This window comes from Bufo gargarizans, chromosome 2 (genome assembly GCF_014858855.1).
Source record: "Bufo gargarizans isolate SCDJY-AF-19 chromosome 2, ASM1485885v1, whole genome shotgun sequence".
Lineage (NCBI taxonomy): Eukaryota > Metazoa > Chordata > Amphibia > Anura > Bufonidae > Bufo > Bufo gargarizans.
In genome coordinates this window covers 210,185,490-210,201,634 of record NC_058081.1, presented here as the reverse complement: position 1 = coordinate 210,201,634, position 16,145 = coordinate 210,185,490, and the positions used below count along the sequence as shown (strand labels likewise).

The 16,145-nt window shown below is 39.7% G+C and overlaps 1 protein-coding gene across 2 annotated transcripts in view; it reads left to right on the top strand.

Annotated features, from left to right (window-relative positions):
* The window catches only part of FLNC (filamin C), a 79,803-nt gene extending 64,519 nt beyond the window's left edge, over nucleotides 1-15,284 (top strand). Inside the window, exons 23-48 of one of the 2 annotated variants that reach the window (XM_044279950.1) lie at nucleotides 344-506; nucleotides 2,454-2,614; nucleotides 2,702-2,869; nucleotides 2,958-3,081; nucleotides 3,163-3,319; nucleotides 4,759-4,948; nucleotides 5,046-5,069; nucleotides 5,214-5,461; nucleotides 5,558-5,653; nucleotides 6,999-7,098; nucleotides 7,693-7,833; nucleotides 8,298-8,426; nucleotides 8,579-8,752; nucleotides 8,864-9,025; nucleotides 9,373-9,576; nucleotides 9,665-9,817; nucleotides 10,052-10,174; nucleotides 10,303-10,542; nucleotides 10,663-10,932; nucleotides 11,031-11,168; nucleotides 11,299-11,414; nucleotides 11,537-11,669; nucleotides 11,767-11,943; nucleotides 12,235-12,453; nucleotides 12,539-12,748; nucleotides 14,157-15,284. In XM_044279950.1, the coding sequence (XP_044135885.1) occupies nucleotides 344-506; nucleotides 2,454-2,614; nucleotides 2,702-2,869; nucleotides 2,958-3,081; nucleotides 3,163-3,319; nucleotides 4,759-4,948; nucleotides 5,046-5,069; nucleotides 5,214-5,461; nucleotides 5,558-5,653; nucleotides 6,999-7,098; nucleotides 7,693-7,833; nucleotides 8,298-8,426; nucleotides 8,579-8,752; nucleotides 8,864-9,025; nucleotides 9,373-9,576; nucleotides 9,665-9,817; nucleotides 10,052-10,174; nucleotides 10,303-10,542; nucleotides 10,663-10,932; nucleotides 11,031-11,168; nucleotides 11,299-11,414; nucleotides 11,537-11,669; nucleotides 11,767-11,943; nucleotides 12,235-12,453; nucleotides 12,539-12,748; nucleotides 14,157-14,344 (4,208 nt within the window). In that variant the 3' untranslated portion in view covers nucleotides 14,345-15,284. The remainder of the gene's footprint in view (nucleotides 1-343; nucleotides 507-2,453; nucleotides 2,615-2,701; nucleotides 2,870-2,957; nucleotides 3,082-3,162; nucleotides 3,320-4,758; nucleotides 4,949-5,045; nucleotides 5,070-5,213; nucleotides 5,462-5,557; nucleotides 5,654-6,998; nucleotides 7,099-7,692; nucleotides 7,834-8,297; nucleotides 8,427-8,578; nucleotides 8,753-8,863; nucleotides 9,026-9,372; nucleotides 9,577-9,664; nucleotides 9,818-10,051; nucleotides 10,175-10,302; nucleotides 10,543-10,662; nucleotides 10,933-11,030; nucleotides 11,169-11,298; nucleotides 11,415-11,536; nucleotides 11,670-11,766; nucleotides 11,944-12,234; nucleotides 12,454-12,538; nucleotides 12,749-14,156) is intronic. The other variant, XM_044279951.1, reaches the window with a different exon arrangement.
* The last annotated feature ends 861 nt before the right edge of the window (nucleotides 15,285-16,145 follow it).

Below are 16,145 nucleotides of genomic sequence, written 5' to 3'. Positions count from 1 at the left end.
GGGGGATGCATGTAGCTATTAAAACAGGCATGTCAGGAGTGGTGACAGGTCTTTTTTAATCCAAATAATGTGCTATATTCAGAATAAGCAGAAAGCAGTCATTTTTGTCTGTTATGCCCATCATAAGCAAAACTCTATCGGGGAGATTTATCAAAACTGGTGTAAAGGGAAACTAGCTTACTGAATCTTTTCATTTTTCAAAGTAGCTCTGAAAAATAGAAGTTGGAATCTGATTGTTTGCTATGGGCAACTAAGCCAGTTTCCTCCTGTTACTCTAGTTTCTGCTATTGCTGTATGCTCTCTTCAGGATACATTTTTTCACCTCTGTCTTCTAAACCCACAGGCATTCATTTAGTAGAGATACTATACGATGACGTTCCAGTGCCTAAGAGTCCGTTCCGTGTCTCCGTCACCGAAGGCTGTGATCCAACCCGTGTACGAGCATATGGCCCTGGACTGGAAGGTGGATTTCTTAACAAGTCTAATCGCTTCACTGTGGAAACAAGGTGAGAGCATTGTGTAGACATTCAGATGTATTAAAATGCCATTGTCATAATATACAGCTGTTCTGGATGTGTGCTTGTAGTCAGTGAATGAAAACATTGTAGTCAGTGAACAAAAGTTGTTCTGAAAATGTGCTGGTCACTCAGTTCCAAGACATATTACAAGGTACTAGTTTTATATTATGTGGTTGTATATTCTAATTAGGTAGGTGTTTGTGTCAGCAGCACATGATCTGGACAGGTTGTGGTACCCTTAATGTATGAATGGATGTTTCCAACTGCAAGTAATGGCTATCCAAAGTATTTCATAAACATGGGAATAACTTCCATAGTAGCAGCCATAGCTGCTGGTATGGGATCCAGGAATTAAGGGGGTTCACCATCTCTTCGTGATGAGGTGCAGATTATCAGAGATTATGGAAGAGAGGAGAAGAAACTTCATTTGAGAACCTGGTTGATCGAGGAATGAAGGAAGAACAAATTTGCCCATGCAGTTAAGGTCAGGATTGACCCAAATGTGGCCAGTCAGTTGTAAACTGGAACATTGATAATCTGGAAAATCAGAGACATAATTTAAATGGTCACTGAGTTTTTGTAAAACTTTTGATATGTCATTAAGGCTACTTTCACACTTGCGTTCGGTGCGGATCCGTCTGGTATGTGCTCAGACGGATCCGCACCTATAATGCAAACGATGGTATCCGTTCAAAACGGATCCGTCTGCATTATATTTCAGAAAAAAGTCTGTCTAATTGTTAGTCAGACGGATCCGTCCTGACTTTGCATTGAAAGTCAATGGGGGACGGATCCGTTTGCAATTGCACCATATTGTGTCAACGTCAAACTGATCTGTCCCCATTGACTTACATTGTAAGTCTGGACGGATCCGTTTGACTCCGCACGGCCAGGCGGACACCCGAACGCTGCAAGCAGCGTTCAGGTGTCCGTCTGCTGAGCGGAGCGGAGGCCAAACGCTGCCAGACTGATGCATTCTGAGCGGATCCGCATCCACTCAGAATGCATTGGGGATGTACGGATCCATTCGGGGCCGCTTGTGAGAGCCTTCAAACGGAACTCACAAGCGGAACCCCGAACGCAAGTGTAAAAGTAGCCTAAAAGTAGGCTCACATATTACACTCCTTCACTGCAAGAGACTGGAATGAGACAGGCCCATAGACTTTCTACTGAGTCTGTCTCACTTCCTCTCTCACAGAGAGTAAAGAGAGTGCAATATGCCGCGCACTTCTCTCTTCTCGTTCTAGCCATCAATGGGGTTCTCAGACCAATCGACTGATCAAAACTTTTGATATGTCTCTATGACATATCAAAACAATTTTAAAAACTCAGTGACCCTTTAAAAATGTCTATAACATCAGAATGGGTTTGCACAAAATACATGTTTAGATTTAGCTGACAATGCTCAAAAATATCCATTATGACAGTTTTTCAGCAGGAAGCATTCTGGCATTGGTTATCACAAATTTATCTTAATTTTAAAACAGTGGTAGGCCACTAGAGATGAGCATATTGATTCTAAAATGAATTGGCTTTAAGATTGATTTTGTAAAAATTAGAGTTCTATCTGAATAGCTAATGGTTTGATTCAGGCAAATTTTGGGGAGCGAGAGAAAAAGAGACAAATTAAATCCAAATAGAATTTTGACACAAATACCCACTAGAGTCAAAATCGGCCATTTTGCCTAACTTACATCTTATGTATATGACCAGCAATAGGCATATGACACAGAGTAGAGACCTAACTATCTGAATCTTTTCACTCTGAGCTCACTTGCTGCTATAGATGGTGATGACAGCCTCTGAAGTCTTGATATGATGCCCTCTGGTTACTTTTCACATTCTTGAAATCGATAAGCTTTAGTTACGTAACCCAAAAATCTCTATAAAGTTATTTTTCAGCTAACTAAAAAAAACTTGCTTCTCTTACTACAGGGGTGCTGGCACTGGTGGTCTTGGACTTGCAATTGAAGGTCCTTCTGAAGCAAAAATGTCATGTAAAGATAATAAAGATGGCAGCTGTAGTGTGGAATATATTCCTTTCACACCAGGAGAGTATGATGTCAATATCACCTTTGGTGGGCGACCAATCCCAGGTATATTAAATGTAACTTTTATGTTTTGCTACAAAAGAAAGCAAAGTTTGAACTGATACGGGACTACAAAGTTATTATTTCTTGCAGGAAGTCCTTTCCGTGTGCCAGTAAAGGAGGTGGTGGACCCCAGCAAAGTGAAATGTTCAGGTCCTGGGTTGGGGACTGGTGTTAGGGCACATGTCCCTCAGACCTTCACTGTTGACTGCAGCAAGGCTGGCCTGGCACCTCTAGAGGTGTTGGTGCATGGACCGTCAGGTACTTAAGAGCAGTAAAAGTAGAAGTACAAAAATGAAGAGATTGACTCCAGAAAAATATGACGTGCCTCTTTTGTTGAATCCTATAGGTTTGGCAGAGCCAGTTGATGTACGAGATAATGGTGATGGGACTCACACAGCAAATTATACTCCTGCCACAGATGGTCCATACACTGTGTCTGTAAGATATGCAGACCAGGAAGTTCCACGCAGGTAAGAAGGTCAACTAAGAGCCTGTAAGCCTTATAAAATATAGTATCGACAGACTTTAAGATGAGATATATTTTTATACAGCCCTTTCAAGATCAAGGTACTGCCAACACATGATGCAAGCAAAGTGCGTGCCAGTGGCCCAGGACTCAACACAGCAGGCATCCCAGCCAGTTTACCTGTTGAGTTTACCATTGATGCTCGTGATGCCGGAGAGGGGCTCCTGACTGTTCAGATTCTAGTGAGTACAATGCTACTGGTTTATTCCTTGTAGAGTTTATAGTGTTTCATGTATTCAACCATTTTTTATATTAATGGTCAGTATAGCAACAATATACAAACCATAGCACTGTAGTTGCTTTTAAACCAACCACATTTACCTTTGTGAAAGCCATAAAACAGTTAACTGAATCACTGCTTATCTAGAAACACAATCCCTGTCCATATGGTATATTTATAAAAACACGTGACCCCTTTGAAGACTTCTCGAGCAGCTGGGAGATTTGTACATCCCGTTAGGATGAGCTCATTCATATTTAAGCACTGCTGAGAGCCACGCTAAATCTCCACCTAGTGGACACAAGGGGAGATACTTCAGTCTAAATTACAAAGGAAAATATAGAAAATGATAAAGAAAAAGACAGAAAACCCCCAGCTAAATTGAAACTACAGAAATACCCTCAATTGAGATATCACTTTAACTTCTAGTATGCTGCCATATAAAGAAAGTGGGCATGTGATAATAATATATGTGTCATTTCACAGCTTTCCTTCAATATGAAGTCATTATCTTTATGTATATTACATACGTATATATAATATATCATGTGATCTCACAGTCTGAGTGTTAGAATTTTATAAAAGTTAGTATTTGAACATATATCATAGTTACACTCTAAGTGTCCAATCCCATTACTCATATACTCCACTGATGGTTTACATTAAATAGGTGGGAATGTGATAGAGAAGTTGGAGCTCAGTCAATACCAGAATTAATCCCCAGCTAACAGTAACCATCTGGCAGGGGTGAAATATTCGCACAGGCATTAGTGAGTCACACAACTCTGGATACATGATATTCTGCAGACAGAAAGGGTACCTTGCCATCTTTAGGACATGATTAAGGCTGGGGCTACTCTGAGACTTTTTGTACCGCTACTGATTAACTTTAACTATCAAGCCGCAGCTGCAGTCCAATGGAATACATCAGGCTGGGTTTCCATGTTCAAGTTTTTTATGCAGTTTTTTAAGCCAAAGCTAGGAATGGATTCAAAAAGAACTTTTATTTATATGTGTCCCTCATTTAGGATCCATTCCTAGCTTTGACTTTAAAAACTGCATATAAAAAAAAGTTTAAAGTAGAAACCCAGCCTCACTGAAAAGCTAAAATCAATCCAACGAGCTACAAAAGTGGCAAAAAGTGGCACTGTAGGTGAGGTCATAATAAGCTGAAGACCCCTGTTAGTTTGTGGTAGTAGGATCTAAACTGGTAATGACCAAAAATGGTCTTTGCATGGAATGGAAATTATGGAATATTAGAAGTGGAGTTGGAATATTTTTTGTTGCAAGACATTGGCATCAAATGAGTTAAGAAGGCATATATCTGTATAATATAGTTTTTTTCAGTATAATTAAAAGCGTATATAAGCAAATACTTTATTACGTTTCCTTGATCCATAGGACCCTGAAGGAAAGCCAAAGAAAGCTAATATTCGGGGAAATGGTGACGGTACATACACAGTGTCTTACGTGCCGGACATGGCAGGAAGATACACTATTACCATTAAGTACGGGGGAGATGAAATTCCCTATTCTCCTTTCCGTATTCATGCAGTGCCCACTGGTGATGCCAGCAAGTGCTTAGTGACAGGTGAGCTCCGATATGAACGATCTCTGAAATAAAATAATCTAATATATAATGCAGAATACATTATTTACATTTAGACATTTTCTCCAATCTTTTTCAGTGTCCCTTGGAGGACATGGATTAGGTAAGTTTTTTATGTATTTGTTCATAAAAATATGTCTGATGATAAATTCACTGCATTCAGGAATAAATGTGTTGGCACAAACGTCTTCTAATATATTTCAATAACTGCTATCTAGAAAATAATATTGTTTCTTGGGTTGTTCAGGAGCTTGCCTCGGACCCACCATTCAAATTGGAGAGGAGACAGTCATCACAGTTGATGCTAAAGCTGCAGGAAAGGGAAAGGTTACCTGCAAGGTTTCTACACCCGATGGAGCAGAACTCGATGTAGATGTGGTAGAAAACCAGGATGGTACTTTTGATATTTACTACACAGCACCTGAACCAGGGAAATACATCATCACCATTCGTTTTGGTGGAGAACACATTCCCAACAGTCCCTTCCATGTGGTGGTAAGTTTCCAGAGGCCATTGATTCATGTCCAGTATTCCCCATTTACTTTGTGCCCTTACCATCGTTTAACTATTCACTTGCCTCCCTCCTGCCAGGCTTGTGATACCATCCCAATCATAGAGGAGCCATGTGACACTGTGCAGCTACATCAGCCCTATGCTGCACACCTCCCCGGCTATCCAACTCACTGGGTATAACAGAGAGAACGCTCTGCTCTTTTGCTGTATCCCTATCAATCTAGAACTCTGATCTTCATCCATTACTTTCCTATATACAGCCTATACTATTTGCTTCTATCCTGTGCTTACACCGTTCAGTCCATTTTATTCATAAGAGATGCTTAAAGCTATGATGGGCTGGATGATCATATAGTTAGGATAGTGTCTGATTGGTGAGGGTATGACCACTGACAACCATGAGAACGGGGACCTGTGCATGAATAGAGCCAGCAATAACTGAATGCTTGTACTCGGCTATCTCCGGCAATCCCGTAGAAATGAATGGAGTAGCGGACTGGCATGTGTGTCTACAGCACCATTCAAATGAGGAGCACGAAACCCCATTCTCTTAATCAGCAGGGTCCCATCAGTATTGACCCCAGCCTATCAGATACTTTGTCTAAATGGTATCAGAAAGGTTGTCTAAATGGGATATCCATTTTAAAATATTGACTCAATTAAGTACACTAGAAGAAGCTTGAGTGGGCAACACTAAATATATTTGGTTGTAGTATAGGACCAAACAGTAGATGCCAAACAAACAACAGTGTAAACTTATGGTTTATCAATGATAGGTTCAAAAACAGCAAAGCACCGGCCCCTGGTGGAGGCTCCTCTTATAAAGCCTGGGAATTACAGGAACAGACATCACTGAACTCAACAAAAGGGGCTTGGTTGCTGCAACATTTTGTAAATTGGTAGCTCCCCTACTGTTATCTGTTTACTTGTTTCTTCCATCTACCAGGAGATCACTTTTGGGTGGATTTCCCCTTTAAGCTTCACATTTGTTCTGCGGACTATTTTATGATGTCTTCTTGTATCCACCTTTATCTTCTCATCCTCTATACCTTGCTTCCCTTAAAGGGAATCTGTCACATTGCACATGCAGTATGTTATAGAGCAGGAGGAGCTGAGCAGATTGATATGTATATTTGTGGGAAAGGATTCATTTATCTAAATCCCTACTCTTTCAGTGGCGGAAACTGGATGACAGCCTGCCCTGTATAACTGCGCATGCAGAGGTAACTGTCAATCATTGATTAGGACCACCCACTGGACTCCTAAGCCTAGAAAGAGCAGGAATTTAACTAAATGCCAAGCTATACTGGAACTTTTCTAACAAAACTGTATATCAATCCTCTCAGCTCCTTCTGCTCTGTAACATGCTGCCCGTCAATAAACTACATCTACAACTTGGCAGGTTCTCTTTAAATTATTCATTTTTTTCTCTTTTATTGTATTTCACAAATGTAATATTTGATGCTGTCAATTTCGGTGCTGACTATGATGGCTTATTGCTCTGCTTGACTCCTTGCAGGCTACTGAAGAACCTGTTGTTCCCGTTGATAATCTGGACACCATGCTCAGGCCATTCAATCTAGTGATTCCTTTCACTGTGCAGAAAGGAGAGATTACAGGTATGGTAATCCAGCCAGGACCCTGAATAATATTAGATTACTATACAGTGATGCCAGTAACACGAGCCAGCCTATGACAACCTTTTGTTGATTTCATAAATTAGTGACAATTCAAATAGTTGAAATTTAAAACAAGTCAGGGCAGTATATACCTATACATGAGCTACAACATTACAAATTTAGGTAATGGATACTTCGAATAAAATAATTTGCTACATTATGACAATCTATGTTTAAAGAGTTTTCTCTGGTGATTTGCATTCTGTGAACTCTGGTCTTTACAACAGACACTGTGCTATAATCTCAGGTAGGAAAACCAAAGTACGCAAATGCATAATATGATCTCAGCGAAGCTGTTTGGACAATGTCTATAAGCTTGTTTACACTTTCCAAAATCAACCAGGAGAACTGTGAATGCAGCCCTGGACTGCTATAACTCAGAATAAGAGATTGTGCTACTATGTATACTGTATGTCTGTCTGTCTAGCCATCTACTGTAAAATATCCACCCATTTTCATAGCTTATATTTTGACTCAAATTATAGGATATCATTTACAGAAAAATGATATACATGTTCCTATATTTGTATCTAGGTGAGGTCCGCATGCCATCTGGCAAGACTGCTAGACCCAACATCACTGACAACAAAGACGGCACAGTTACTGTGAAATTTGCTCCAGTGGAAAAGGGATTGCATGAAATGGACATTAAATATGATGGAAATCACATTCCAGGTAACTCATTTATGATTAACAGTGACATGGTTTAGAAGAACTGAACATGAGAAGGACATGTGTGGTGGAATTTTTAGGCCATAAAGCTTAGGGTAGAAAACAATATAAATAAGGCCACAGCTTGACTTGTCCAACTTCTGGTAGACTCAAGTTCTAAAGTGATAATATTGGGCCTGGAAGGTCCTGCAGAAAACAACCCTATTGGGATCCAGTCACTTCTCACTATTGTCTATTTCTTATAGGTTGATTCTCAAGTAAGATATTAGACATGTTTGATTAATAAAAAAATAAATAGAAGCTGTCCACTTGTATAGTATAGCTGGAGGGTAGGTCCTCAGAATAATTCCCTTTTCCTGCACTTAGGCCTGTAATGTTCCTAACGTAATTTATTGCTTTGTTATAAAATATAATTTTGTCAAGTTTAGAAGCCTACATTAATGTTGTTATTAATGTTTTACTTTTAGGGAGCCCACTGCAGTTTTACGTAGATGCCATTAACAGCCGACATGTGAGCGCATATGGACCAGGGCTTAGCCACGGCATGGTAAACAAGCCTGCCACATTTACTATTATTACAAAGGATGCTGGAGAAGGTATGTGGCTGATTTGAAACCACAGTTTTCCATTCTTTTGTGAAAAATAAAGGTTGAACTCGCTGTTTTATTGTTAGTTTATATTTGATCTTAAAAGATTCATTTTTACACATAAGAACCAAATATCTCCTAAACTGTCTGTCCTCCAACAGGTGGCTTATCACTGGCTGTAGAAGGTCCATCCAAAGCAGAAATCACATGCAAGGACAATAAAGATGGTACATGCACTGTGTCTTATCTGCCCACGGCTCCTGGAGACTACAACATCATTGTGCGATTTGATGACAAGCACATTGCTGGCAGTCCTTTCACAGCAAAGATTACAGGTGATTTTAATGGAATGCAGCTCCTATGGTCTGTCATTCTCTTAAGGTGCCATATACTTTGTCTATACATATGTTCTTTTTACAGATTTCTAAAATATTTTATATCAATAGGTGATGACTCCATGAGAACTTCCCAACTCAACGTGGGAACCTCAACCGATGTGTCCCTCAAGATCACAGAGACAGATTTAAGTATGTTAACTGCCAGTATCAGAGCCCCATCTGGCAACGAGGAACCTTGCCTACTAAAGAGACTGCCTAATAGGCATATTGGTAAGAAAATGTATTATACATTTATATGGAAACCTCTGATGACGTTATTTATGAACAATTAAGAAAAAGACATCTAGGAAGTTGGGAAAAGAGAGGAGCCATTAGAAATAATATTTCTGTATACGAATATTGTATCATTTTTTAAGTCTACCAAATAGCGAATGGTCAAAGTTAAGGGAAATGATAATGATCAAATTACATTACTATTCAGAACTGAAAATGAAAGAGCAAAGTGAATAACACAGCCCATACATTCCATAGGCCACATAAAAATGTTGGCAACTTCACTTCTACACTACTACCCAACTAAACGTTGATTTTTGATTACTGTCTATCATGAACTCCAGGAATCTCATTCACGCCTAAAGAGGTGGGAGAGCATGTGGTAAGTGTAAAGAAGAATGGAAAACATGTTACAAACAGCCCATTCAAGATCCTGGTTGGACAGTCGGAGATTGGTGATGCAAGCAAAGTGAAAGTTTCAGGGAAGGGACTGCTGGAAGGCATTACATTTGAGGTGTCTGAATTCATAGTTGACACCAGAAATGCAGGTATGGCTCATATTTTCTTCTGAACCTATTTGATATGTGTTTCATCTGCTTCTGTGAATAACAGTTTATTTGTTTCTTTCTATTTAAGGCTACGGAGGTTTAGGTTTGTCTATTGAAGGCCCAAGCAAAGTAGATATAAATTGTGAGGATGTAGAAGATGGAACATGTAAAGTGTCTTATTGTCCTACTGAGCCAGGAACATACATCATAAACATCAAGTTTGCAGATAAACACGTACCAGGTGTGTAGCTATATACATACAGTACATATGACACTCAAAGTGCCTTATCTTTTATGTACTTATATAACATGAATCATTTTACCATAAGTGTGTGAAATACCTAGATTTTTAGTTCACTAATGCTGAATGGCACTGTACTTTCACTCAGATATATAAAGACTTGCTTATATGTAATCTGTCTGTGAAAAGCAAATGCTAATCAATGCTCCCAATGAACCCCCATGTATCCTGCAGGAAGTCCTTTTATGGTGAAGGTGACAGGTGAAGGACGTATGAAAGAAAGCATAACCAGAAAACGTCAAGCTTCTTCTATTGCCAGTATCGGTAGCACATGTGATCTCAACCTCAAGATTCCAGGTATGGAGCCTTAATAAACTGTGATGCAAATAAGCTTGGTACAATGGTACTGAAAACTGGATTGTTTGAGCCTTAGTCAAAACTGACCTCTGAACTATGTGCTGTGTTTTCCCCTTGTTTTCTTTTAGGCAACTGGTTCCAGATGGTCTCAGCCCAGGAGCGCCTCACACGCACATTCACACGTAGCAGTCATACATATACACGCACTGAACGCACAGAGATCAGCAAGACACGTGGAGGTGAAACAAAGCGTGAAGTGCGGGTTGAAGAATCTACACAGGTTGGAGGTGACCCCTTTCACAATGTTTTTGGAGACTTCCTTGGCCGGGAGAGTCTAGGTTCATTTGGCAGCATTGCACGACAGGAAGGTAAGTACTGCAGATTAATGCGGCACTCACTGATGCAAACTGTTCCTAAAGTGATGCATGTACTTTACTTCAATGATTAATGATGCAAATGTATTTGAATATATTCAATATTCTTTTCAGGTGAAGTAGGCTCTCAAGATATGACAGCTCAAGTCACCAGCCCTTCTGGAAAAACAGCAGATGCAGAGATTATTGATGGAGAAGACAGCACATACAGTGTGCGTTTTGTTCCACAAGAGATGGGATCTCATACTGTTAGTGTAAAGTACAGAGGTCAACATGTTCCTGGAAGTCCTTTCCAGTTCACAGTAGGGCCTATGGGTGAAGGAGGAGCCCACAAAGTGAGAGCAGGAGGCACTGGATTGGAGCGTGGAGTTGCTGGTGTCCCTGGTGAGCAGTCATGAAAGAATAAACAAGAATGTACAAGACTTTTTTTTGTGAAAATGATATCTAAAAGTTTTCTGTATGTCTGCAATTCAATCTTACAGCTGAATTCAGCATATGGACTCGAGAGGCTGGAGCTGGTGGTCTGTCCATTGCAGTTGAAGGTCCTAGTAAAGCAGAGATCTCTTTTGAAGATCGCAAAGATGGGTCCTGTGGAGTCTCCTACATTGTACAGGAAGCTGGTGAGCTCATGCATTTTGAAATCAAACATGAATGAGTGTACTTTGCAGCATTGTTCTCGGCCAACCTCAGTATATATTGTAATGTTTGTAGTACACTGATTCCATTTAAGTAACCATATCTGTAATTCAGGTGACTATGAAGTGTCAATCAAATTTAATGATGAGCACATCCCTGACAGCCCTTTTGTGGTGCCAGTAGCCTCCCATTCAGATGATGCATGCAGACTGAATGTCACTAGTCTACAGGTAAAATATTACTTATGTTTTTATTTTTTTAGAATATATTTTAACACTATTTTACTCAATTGGTGTTTCAAAACAATTCTATACCTTCAACACTATTCAAAATTCTCAATATATCATTCTAGGAGACTGGATTGAAGGTCAGTCAGCCAGCCACTTTTGCAGTTCAGTTAAATGGAGCTCGTGGGATCATAGATGCTAAAGTACACACCCCATCTGGTATTGTAGAAGAATGCTATGTGTCAGAAGTGGACAGTGGTAAGAGAAGTTATCATTGATGACTCTTAAAGAGACTGACATAACCTAGTATAATGTTTATGTAGTTTATGACCATCATTTTTTATTGTAACTTTAGATAAATACTCAATACGTTTCATTCCTCGTGAAAATGGAGTTCATTCAATTGACATCAAATTTAATGGACGCCATATCCCAGGAAGCCCTTTCAAAATTCGTGTGGGTGAGCAAAGTCAAGCCGGTGATCCTGGGTTGGTTACGGCATATGGACCTGGGCTTGAGGGTGGAGTCACCGGTAAGCGTTTTTACACATTTTATAAAACGGTATTTCATGATGAATATAAAATATTCTATGTGTGTAAATATTTGTGGTTCACAAAATTATAGATTTACATAATTGATAGAATATTCATTTCTACAGCCATTGATTGTTACACCTTTGTTCACGTATTCAGCCACTTAGATGTAGTTATAGTTTTACGAGTTGAGTGGTGCTATAGTATTATTTTTCTTCGTATGAACTTGATACAGTTGGTCTTGCCCTTCCTAATGTTCATCTGTCTTCTCTGTTATGTTCTTGATATAGGGAGACCTTCTGAATTTGTAGTGAATACTTTGAATGCTGGGTCTGGATCTTTATCTGTGACAATTGATGGACCTTCAAAGGTGAAGCTGGACTGTCAAGATTGTCCTGATGGTTATAAATTATCTTATACTCCAATGGCTCCTGGGAATTATCTAATCTCAATCAAATATGGAGGACCCCAACACATAGTTAGAAGTCCATTCAAGGCCCGTGTGACAGGTAACGTATAATGAATTAAGACCACAACCTAAACATGTTATTCTTATTTCTCTCTAAGCCAACATTTCTGTCTTCTTCTAAACAGGAGTGAGGCTCTCTGGTGGTCACAGCCTGCATGAAACCTCTACAGTGCTGGTAGAGACAGTTACAAAATCCTCTGCCTCTGTAGGAGGCTATGGAATGGCAGTGCCTAAATTTGCATCTGATGCTTCCAAAGTAGTCTCTAGAGGCCCTGGTCTTTCAAAAGCCTTTGTTGGACAGAAAAACACTTTTACTGTAGACTGCAGCAAAGCAGGTGAGAGTGTTAGTTATATATGTAGGTTCAGTTACATGTGTACATATGTTCATATTCAGTAATTAATGTAAAAACTGCATGAGATGGACGAGACCCTTATTCAAAGCATGTAGAAAAGACAACAGCAAAGAGAATTCTTTGTAAATTGCTTCTTCCATTTATTCACTGCATGAATTTATGCAATGCCTCGGCTCAAATTAGAGACTTTCTCAAGCCTTTACATGCATATATTCTCAATCATCTCACATATTTTCTATTTTAAAGTAGAAAAAAACATTTCAATCTGATCTGGACGTGCTGTATAGATGTCATGGGTGGGGGAACCAGTTAACCCAAACATATATTATACAGTTGACCATGCCTAGATGGAATGGATGCCGTGTAGTACTACATTTCCCCTAGTGCAGCTTCCACCAGTAAAAAAACAACTGATCACTAGGGGTTTCAGGAGCCATGTCTATGGCTAATTAAATCTTCCCTTTAATTATAACACATGCTTTTATTAACTAAGTATTAAACCCATGTCACCATTTTTAATGTATATGGCAGTATATAAAAATACATATAATTTGTATGCTGTAATGTACCGTAGCCATAGACTTCTCTTTTGCTAACATGCCAAAAGTGTGTCCTTTTGATGTGTGTTTGTTAGGTCTATGTCTTCTATTTTTACAGTACTTTACAAGCATAGGCTACTATGCCCTTCTGTAAAAATATACATTTTTTTACATTGTAAGTCAGTTGCAGATGTACTGTATTTAATCCTATAGGCATACAGATGCATACAATGACATCCCTATTTACTGCATATCTCTGAACTGTATTACTATGGTGTGTCATTTGCCTAATTAAAAAGTTTTGTAAAATTGCATTTTGATGGATAAAGCTAAGACTAAACACAAACATTGAGGGGCATTTTCAAGACTGGCGTTCCCATACTTCAGTCTTAATCCCGGTGAGTGAGATGTGCCTAATTTTATAAGCGGCAGATGCCTCTTAATAAGTTGGGGCTCATCTCTGCCACTCCGTGTGACAGAAACTGAAGTATACGCCCGACTTCAGGTATAATTTATGCCAATGTCTGTCTTAAATTGCAGTCAATCTTTCGGGCCGTGTGAAGGCCAGCCCCTCATGCTAAGCCTGCCCCCTTTTCCTATCCTTATAAAAAGTGTCAAGAAGCTGAAAAAGTCGCAAATTATGGCGTGCACCATAATGTATGACTTTTTGTGCCACAATAGTGCTGTAAACACTTTAGTAAATGCTAGACTGCTAAAAAATTACTGTCCAAAACAATATTGTGCCAAGAGAATTTTTGGCGGCTAGAAAGGCAACTAAATGCCTGTATATAGCTACAGTCAATGGCTAAAACTAGATTAACTTACAGTTGACTTACATTTTTATTCCACAGGCACCAACATGCTGATGGTAGGAGTCCATGGGCCAAAGACACCATGCGAGGAAGTATATGTGAAGCACATGGGGAATCGATTGTACAATGTGACCTACACTGTAAAAGACAAAGGGGATTATATTCTCATTGTCAAGTGGGGTGACCAGAATGTTCCTGGAAGTCCCTTCCAAGTCTCAGTGCCTTGAAAAATGATTCATAACCCAAGAGGCTCTGCAAGAAGCCTACTACCTTGCCAGTGAGGGACAAGTTCTTATCTTTTTTATGCAAATGCACTGATTTAAAAAATAAAAATAAACTGTCATAGCTATAATTCACAAAGTGCTTTTGTTCATCCAACCTAAGGACTTTGATGGCATGGTAATGGAAAACAAGTGTGCACATCACCCACAATGTCCATGTCCTTTCTGCTTTTTACAAAATCTTCCTTTATATTATGGTTGGTGTTATATTTTCTATTGTTGCTACCTGTGTTGTTTTATATGCGCTTTGTTTTCTATTTTTATTTGTGGGGAGGGTACTTTTTGGGTAAATGGGTAAGGGGGAGGCGATAGAGGTCATGGAGTCATAATATGGTCCCTGTTGGTTATTGGGAAGGTACAATGATGTTTCCATATTAATATTTTCTTAAAGGCTCTTTTATATTTTAGTTTGTTCTATGTCCTCAATCACAAGAGTATCACTGATAGTGAAGCACAACAATAACCAACCAGCATTAGTAAAACCCACGCAGAAAAATCGAGCTCAGAGATTTCTATTAGCCATACATTTTGTATGAGAACATGTGGTCTGGAGAAAATCTTGCAGTTTTTGAAAATGTTTTTTATTTTTTATTTTACTTCTCATGATAAAGTGATGCAAGTTTCTGTTAACTTGAAGTTTAGCTCTTTTAATGTCGATATCCATGTTTAGCTCTATGACCTCTATCAGGACAGTCTCTAAATAATATAATTGGTTGTCGTAGCACTGTTATAAGGGCGGAGCCAATATCACATGGTGCTTACTATGTGACTGCATTTTATAGGAAGATATTTTCTATGCATCAATGACAATGATAACATTGTGTCATTTGTTACTGATAATATGATTGGTGCATACTGAACAAAATAAAAATGCATTGCTAATGTGCCCGATGTCTACAGTGATTTCTTTATTGCGTCATCCATTATGTCTACAAAAGTGATCGGTCATCTACTGTATGTAGCACAGACGGCCAAAGTCAAGAAAACAGATGACGGACATTTCATTCAACAATTAATGCATTACTGGATTTACCAAATTGGCACCAGCCTTGTGATTAGACTTTTAGAGAAAATGAACCCTGGACACAGTACCACTCTGTGCACCCTTACTACTCCTGCTTCTTCGGCCAGCCCCTCCTGATTGACAAGGTTCTTTTAGAGTCATCTCACCTGAGATGAGGGAGGGGCTGGCAGAGGAAGCAGGAGGAGCAAGGGTGCACAGAGGTACTTGGGTCTGCCCTCGGTGCACTTAGGCTACATTCACATTAGCGTTAATATTTTCCGGTATTGAGATCCATCATACCAGAAAAAAAGCTTCATTGTCAATGGGGACAAAACGTAACTAAACAGAACAGAATGCGCCAAAATGCATTCCGTTCTCATACCGGAGAGCAAAGGATAGGTGATCAATATCAGATCTGCTGGGTGCTGGTAGTTAGGGGGGTGCCAGGAGTAAAAGGGGTTCTCCAATATCATAAACAGCCCTCCTCATCGGTAATATACTTACCCCACTCCCGGCGCCGCTCCTGGTCCCCGCATCGCTGCTTCTCCCTGTACGCGGATGAAAACATCCGGTGTCGGGGGGATCAGCCAATGGCAGGTGGGGACGTGGACGAGCCTCCCTAGCGTCACCCGCAATGCTAGGAGAGCTGCGTTCTCTTCATACAGTTGATTGGCAGGAGTGCCAGGAGCCAGACTCTCGCTGGTCTGATATTGATGACCTTGCCAGAGGATAGGTCATCTATAT